Here is an 8,063-nt window from a genome sequence, read left to right as displayed (position 1 = left end):
CCCCACACACTCCCCCCCCACACACTCCCCCCCCCCACACACTCCCCCCCCCCACACACTCCCCCCCCCACACACTCCCCCCCCCACACACTCCCCCCCCCACACACTCCCCCCCCCACACACTCCCCCCCCCACACACTCCCCCCCCCCCCCACACACTCCCCCCCCCCACACACTCCCCCCCCCCCCCCACACACTCCCCCCCCCCACACACTCCCCCCCCCACACACTCCCCCCCCCCACACACTCCCCCCCCCCACACACTCCCCCCCCCCACACACTCCCCCCCCCACACACTCCCCCCCCACACACTCCCCCCCCCCACACACTCTCCCCCCCCACACACTCTCCCCCCCCCCACACACTCCCCCCCCACACACTCCCCCCCCCCCACACACTCCCCCCCCCCCCCGCACCTCCCCCCCCCCGCACCTCCCCCCCCGCACCTCCCCCCCCCGCACCTCCCCCCCCCGCACCTCCCCCCCCCCCCCCGCACCTCTCCCCCCCCCCCCCCGCACCTCTCCCCCCCCCCCGCACCTCTCCCCCCCCCCGCACCTCTCCCCCCCCCCCCCGCACCTCTCCCCCCCCCCCGCACCTCTCCCCCCCCCCGCACCTCTCCCCCCCCCCGCACCTCTCCCCCCCCCCGCACCTCTCCCCCCCCCGCACCTCTCCCCCCCCCCGCACCTCTCCCCCCCCCCCGCCGCACCTCTCCCCCCCCCCGCACCTCCCCCCCCCCGCACCTCCCCCCCCCCGCACCTCCCCCCCCCCCGCGCACCTCCCCCCCCCCGCACCTCCCCCCCCCCCGCACCTCCCCCCCCCCGCACCTCCCCCCCCCCCCCGCACCCCCCCCCCCCCGCACCTCCCCTCCCCCCCCCCCGCACCTCTCCCCCCCCCGCACCTCTCCCCCCCCGCACCTCTCCCCCCCCCCCGCACCTCTCCCCCCCCCGCACCTCTCCCCCCCCCGCACCTCTCCCCCCCCCGCACCTCTCCCCCCCCGCACCTCTCCCCCCCCCGCACCTCTCCCCCCCCCCGCACCTCTCCCCCCCCCGCACCTCTCCCCCCCCGCACCTCTCCCCCCCCGCACCTCTCCCCCCCCGCACCTCTCCCCCCCCGCACCTCTCCCCCCCCCCGCACCTCTCCCCCCCCGCACCTCTCCCCCCCCCCGCACCTCTCCCCCCCCCGCACCTCTCCCCCCCCCGCACCTTCCCCCCCCCCGCACCTCCCCCCCCCCGCACCTCCCCCCCCCCCCGCACCTCCCCCCCCCCCCCGCACCTCCCCCCCCCCCGCACCTCTCCCCCCCCCCCGCACCTCTCCCCCCCCCGCACCTCTCCCCCCCCCCGCACCTCTCCCCCCCCCCGCACCTCTCCCCCCCCCGCACCTCTCCCCCACTTCTCCCCCACCCCCCCACACTTCTCCCCCACCCCCCCCACACTTCTCCCCCACCCCCACACACTTCTCCCCACCCCCCCCCCCACCCCCACACCCACTTGTTTTGTTGAACTGTGTCATGTCTGCCCCCCCCATCCCCGCGCGCACACACGTCTGGCCGCCCCCACCCCACCCCACCGCACCGCACACTTCGACCACCCCTCCCTCCCCCCTGACCTTCCCCCTCTTCCCCCCACATCCCCCTTTCTCTCCCCCCACCTACACTGCCCTCCCATCGTCTGTTCTCTCTTCCCCCCCCCCCCCCACACAATGTTTGTTTTGTTGACGTCATTGTGATAACTGGATCTACTATTCCTTTGTATCACATGTAGCTTCACACAAGTGAACTGAATGATGGCTATAATTGGGGACGGCTGAATTTGCAATCTGTGACAGAACAAAGCACGTTAGATGAATTCCTGGCAACTGCAGAATTGGCAGGCACAGAGTTTGTAGCTGGTAAGATATTTTGTAATTCGTTCAGAATTCCCGATGTGCAGTTTCAGTAATGCACTGTTCTTTGTTATCTTGGTCAGATTAAGATCCACTTAGATATTTTCAGTTTAATTATATTTGAAAGTCTACCTTTCTCTTCTTAATGTAAATCATGACTTTGATGGCCTACAGGTATTTATACTAGAGGTACTATAGCAATGTTTGAGAAATCCTGAGAAAGCAGTATTAGTATACATTCATAACAGTTTTAAATTTCTATGTTGATAGAGAAGTTGAATGTCAGGATTATTTCTGCTGAGGACAGAACCGGTTTGCTGACAAGAGAGGAAAGCAAAAAGATTAAGAAGCTTCAAGAAGAGAACAAGCAGTTTCTTTGCATTCCCCGAAGGTGGGAAAGTGTTCCGGTATTTGTTCTTTAAACATTTTGATTTATCAATTTAAATTTGTGTTCAGGAAATGTTTTAATGATGGACACTCTTCTAGGGCAGATAACAATAATATTCTAATATGATTTTTTCTCTTCCAATTATTGATTTTCTGCAGGCTGTTCACTTTGTGTCCTGACTCAATTTCAAACTGCACCTGAAATAACTTATTGCTCTATTGTCTGAAAGATCCTTAATGTTTCAGTATATTAAAGATTACATTTGATTAACTTAAATAACATCTTTATGTCCAATGTACCTGGATTTTAAAGAATATTTTTTAGTTAAGGATAAATAGTTTTTATTCCTTTTAAGTTAAAGTTTCCACTTGTTCAGTTTTCTGACGAAACACCTTTGAATCAATGTTTTTGTTGACTTTGTTGACATTATTCTGCAGAGCTAGAGTAACTTTCCATACGTATACACTTAACATCCAGCTGTCCTGTCTTCAATCACTCTCAAATGTCTGTTGTTAAGCTGAATGTCCGATATCCAATTTTGGATGAGTCAATTTCCTCCGATTCTTCTAGTGCTTGGAACAGGCCTCCCATAAACGAAGTTGTCTGTATTGGCCCCTTGAAACTGCACAAAATCCTGAATTGTAATAATATCACTATTCCTTCAGTACTACTGGATCAGATCCTGGAACTCCTTTCGTAATAGCACTGTCGGTATAACCATCAGATGAACTGCAGTAATTCAAGAAGGCAGGTTGTTACAATCTTTTTGAGAGGTAATTAGGAATGGGAGTCAAATGTTGGCCCACCAGGTCCTATGAACATAATATATTTTTAAATAAATAATCTTTACCTTGAAAATAGCCTACTTTCACCGTATAATATCATCTGTCTCTGCCTCTACTTCATCTTGTCCGCTGCTGAAATCCTTTCATTTTGTTGTTTATCAAGTTCAGCTGTTCCAGTACTAGTCTGAGTTGCCTCTCACCCTTGCTGCTGCAAAATTAAGATAATCTCAAACTCCACTCCAAATGCTTCTCATCTACCATTCCTGTCATTACTAACCTATGTTGAGTCCTGTGGAAAAACACGGATTGCAGCTGAATGATTTCCCAACCTACACTTCCTGGAATTGTATTGTTGCTGATAAATTCAAGTAAATATAAATTCACACCTGACACTTAGGCCAGTTAAAAATTGAAGTTTTGTTTTGATCTTTTTCCTCAATTGGTTAACTTGTACATAGGCCTTATTGGGATGAAAATACAGCGGCTGAACAACTGCAACAATCAGAAAGGGAAAGCTTCCTGGAGTGGAGAAGACAGCTGGCTCGGTGAATATTGTGGTTTGTACTGCGTGTAATTCAGCTTTAGTGTTCAATGACTGTGGTGAACAATTCTATAAATGAAATGCTAAATTCATTTGGGTATGAAATTTATTTAACATGAAAATTAATGAATAGTCTTGTTGTTTTGGGGTCTAAGACCTTGAATCACAAGGGCAGCTATGAAGCACTGGATGTTTCTTGCTGCCTTACTTAATCATTTTACAATTTTAATTCAATGACCTTTCTACTTTGGTTATTTGAAGCAAGTCATTGTCATAGAGATCACTTGTGAAAAGAATCTGGAGACTTGTTTTGAAGATCTCTTCTTAATTAAAATTAAGTCAGAATCTTGTAATTGTAAGCAGAAAAAGTATATGCTCCTCCCTTCTGTAGACATGTATGGAATCTCTGCCAGGATTTCCTTTAAATCTTCTGTGAATCTAACAGTGAGTGTTAGATGAAATCTTATGAATGAGAATTGGATTAATTGTGAATAGGCATAGGCCAACTCTGTAGCTTAGCCTGTCCTGACCACTCCCAAAAGTCTTTAAAAAAACATGATGAAAGTACAAAAATGCCCTCAAACATATCCATTCATCATCTTACCTTACAAATTAAACAGAATTTCATCTGTAACTGATTCCATGACAGCCCTGAATACCCACAACATAAGCAAGTTGTCTCCATGTGTGGGGCGAACTAGAACGAGAGATCATAGTGTTAGGTTAAGAGATGGCAGAATTAAAAGAAAGATGAGGAGGAATTATTTCCGAGTTGTGAACCTGTGGAATTCCATACTTCAGAGTGCAGACGACGCTGGACACTGAATAAATTTGAGGAGACAGACAAGACTGGTAATAATGTCTTACAGGGAGCGGTCAGGAAAATAGAGTTGAGGCTGAGGTGATCTCACTTACGATTGTACTAAGTGGCAGAGCAGTATTGAAAGACTGAATTGCCTGTTCCTGCTCCTAGTTCTGATGTTCTTGTAAAAGATTTGGAAGTTCTTTAGGCATGATTTTCCCAACGTCAGGCAATGTGAAAGGTATGATAATGGCTGTGCCGTAATAGAGTGTAATATCTGCGTATTTTAATGCATTCTAGAATTACAGGTTACGTATGACAAAGTAGTGTCTTAGTGGCACAGATCCCCACCCCTTTACCATGATCTGGTGCACAAATGTTAACAGCATGAAAGTAAGCTATGTTGCTTTCAAGCTACAAACATGTGAAATATTTACCCTGTAGAAAATTTGGACTTGTCCTATTCAAACTGATGAGCCAATGTTAAAACTTCTTTTACTTTATATAGAGAACAATGTTAAAGCTTTAACACCATTTTTCACTAATGTGTAGATTGCTTCGGGAGAAAATACATTTATCTAGCACTAACCCTTCCAGGAATAATGTACTTTTAACTTCTTTTAAACAATTCTTTATTCTTGATTTATCTTAAGTTTGGAAGAAGAAGGGAACCTGATTCTGACACCGTTTGAAAGGAATCTGGAGTTTTGGCGTCAACTATGGAGAGTGATTGAAAGAAGGTATGGTATGGTATTCAGAACTGACATCCGTTTAAAATCAGAATCTAAAGATGTTGTTTTGCCATCAAAAATTTGGAATTCTTCGCTGAATATTTAAATCCATATGGATGAATGGACACTTAGATGGGATGCAATTTGTGACTATGACAGATGTATCTTGGCTTATGAATTTGGTTAAATTTAGATAAAGCAATAAAATATTTGTGTTCAGAGTTCTGAGAAAGGACCACCGATCCTGAAACATTAACTCTGATTTCTCTTCGCAGATCCTGCCAGACTGGCTGAGCTTTTCTAGCACCTTCATTTTTGTTTCTGATTTACAGCATCTGCAGTTCTTTTAGGGATTAGAGTTTCTGGTGTTAACTTCCCATGTTTTTAAAGTTAATGTTACTTTTTATATTGTTGCATCATTTCCAATTGTTCCAATGATGCTTTGTAACCTGCAGGAACGATTTGTATATAGCATGAAAAGTTCAGTTGTATTGTGTATTATCTCTGCTGTACCACCTCTATATGATACCTTCTCCAACTAATTTTTTCATAGTTTTTTTATACAGTCATGGATGTGGCCGTTGCTGCCATATTTATTACTGACTCTAGTTGGTCTTGAGAATGTGTTGGTGATCTGTTTTTCTTAAATCTCTGCAGACCATTTGGCGCAGGTACACCCACAAGTTCCAGGATTTTGATCTAGCAGTGCTGAAAGTGCAATGATATGTGTCCAGCTCTGGCCAGTAAATGGCTTTGAGGGGAACTTGCAGATATGGTGTTTCCATGTACAGGTATTTCTGCTATAATGTGACAGTTGCATTCTTTGTGTTTCAGAAAATCACATTATAGGGAAATTGCTATTTCTGTACATCAGACAGTTTGCATTATCCAATCGGCTCCACTATTCATCAGTGGTGTTAAAGCCAATTCGCTTTCACAGAACGTGTTATATCAGAAATACCTGCATCTGCTTCCCTTGTCCTTTGAAATGGTAGTGGTAATGGATTTGGAAGGCGCTGTTGAAGGACCCTTGGTGAATTTCTACAGTATACTTTGCAAATACAGCACACTTCTACAGAATATCAATAGCAGAGGGATGAATGTTTGCTGATGTGGTGCCAGTCAAGCAGGCTATTTTGTCGTGGATTATCAGACTTCTTGAATATTGGAGGTGCATTCACCCAGGCAAGTGTGGAGTATTCCATCACACTCCTGACTATATGTTGTAAATGGTGGACAGGCACTAGGGAATCAGGAGTTGGGTTATTCGATGCAAGATTTTTAGCCTCTGGCCTGTTCTTAAAGTCACAACGCTTGATTGAATAGTCGAGTTTAGTTTCTGGTCAGTGTTAATCCGAGGATATTGATAGTGGGGTATTCAGTAATGATGCTTTTGAAGGACAAGCGATGATGGTTAGATTATCTCTCTCGTTGGAGATGTTCATTGCCTGACACTTGTGTGTTGTCAACATTACCTGTCACTTATTAGCCCAGTTTTGACATTGTTCAGGTCTTGCTCCATTTGGGTGAAGAGTTGTGAATGGCTGCTTAACATGATGCTGTCATCAGTGGACATGCTTTTTAATGTTCTGATGAAAAGAAGGTCACTGGAGAAGGTGAAAATGGTTGTGCCAAGGACGTGAACCTAAGGAGCGCCCACAGAAGTATCCTGGAGCTGAGGTGACTGACCTCTGTCCTTCACCACTGTTGTCCTCTGCCCAGTAAGACTCCAACCACTGGAGACTTTCCCTCTGATTCCCATTGACCCCAGTTATGCTAGAGCTCATGCTCCGCTGTAGTCAAATGTGGCCTTGATGCTGAAGCCAGTTAGTCTTGCCTTACTTCTGGAGTTTAGCCCTGTTGTACAGTTTTGGACCAAGGCTGTACTGAAGTCAGAAGGTGAGTGGCCTTGGCAGAATGCATAATGAATGTCAGTGTACAAATTATTGCTGAGCAAGGGCTTTTGAGTTGTTGGGAACACTTTAGATAACACTAATTGTTGAGAGGACACTGATGCTGTGATAATTGGCTGGGTCGAATTTGTTCTGCACTTCATGGACATAGGATAAACTAGACAATTTTCCACATTTTCAGGTGGATGTAAGTGACTGCAGACTAACATCTATGATGCTGGGGACCTTCGGTGGAAGGCCGAGATGGATCATGTACTTGGTACTTCTGTCTGAAGTTTATTGCAAATGCTTTAGCCTTATCTTTTGTATTGATGTGTTGGGTTCCCCATTATTGAGAGTGGATTATTTATGGAACTGCCTCCTTTAGTGGGTTGTTTAATTGACCCCCACCATTCATTACTAGATATGGTAGGACTGCAGAACTTAAATTGAATCCATTGATTGTGGAATCACTGACCTCTGTCCATCACTTGCTGCTTATGGTGTTTGGCACGTAAGTCATTCTGTCTTGTAGCTGCACTAGCCCCTAATTTTAACATATGCCTGGTGCTGTTGCTGGAATGCCCTCCTGCACTCTTCTTCAAACGAGTGCTGATTCCCTGGCTTGGTTCTAATGGTAAAGTGGGGGATATATTGAGTGTGAGGTTGCAGATTTCATCGGAGAGTAATTCTGCTGCTGATGGCCCACATGGGTGCTGCATCTTGATCTTGCTGATTAATCTGAAGTCTGTTCCATTTAGCATGGTGATAGACTGTATCATCTATGTGAAGACAGGACTTGGTTTCCTCAAGGACAGTGCAGTGGTCACTGTTATTGATATTGTTACTTACAGATGCATCTGTGGTAGGTAATTTGGTGAGGATGAGGTAAAGAATGGTTTTTCCTCTTGATTACCCACCACTGCTGCACGTCCAGTTTAGCAACAGTTTGACCACATTTGATGCTGGACATTGAAGTCCCCCATGCAGAGATCTACCTGTGCCCTCAATGCTCCATCCAAGTGCTGCTCAACATGGAGCAG

The 8,063-nt window shown here is 47.4% G+C and overlaps 1 protein-coding gene across 2 annotated transcripts in view; it reads left to right on the top strand.

Moving 5' to 3' along the window:
• Positions 1 to 8,063, top strand: part of lsg1 (large 60S subunit nuclear export GTPase 1) — a 44,794-nt gene that overhangs the window by 20,756 nt on the left and 15,975 nt on the right. Inside the window, exons 3-6 of one of the 2 annotated variants that reach the window (XM_048542889.2) lie at positions 1,761 to 1,887; positions 2,152 to 2,272; positions 3,513 to 3,599; positions 5,051 to 5,137. In XM_048542889.2, the coding sequence (XP_048398846.1) occupies positions 1,761 to 1,887; positions 2,152 to 2,272; positions 3,513 to 3,599; positions 5,051 to 5,137 (422 nt within the window). The remainder of the gene's footprint in view (positions 1 to 1,760; positions 1,888 to 2,151; positions 2,273 to 3,512; positions 3,600 to 5,050; positions 5,138 to 8,063) is intronic. The other variant, XM_048542892.2, reaches the window with a different exon arrangement.

Source organism: Stegostoma tigrinum, chromosome 14, assembly GCF_030684315.1.
Source record: "Stegostoma tigrinum isolate sSteTig4 chromosome 14, sSteTig4.hap1, whole genome shotgun sequence".
NCBI lineage: Eukaryota > Metazoa > Chordata > Chondrichthyes > Orectolobiformes > Stegostomatidae > Stegostoma > Stegostoma tigrinum.
The sequence above is the reverse complement of the archived record's forward strand: the minus strand, read 5'-3'. Positions and strand labels throughout refer to the sequence as shown.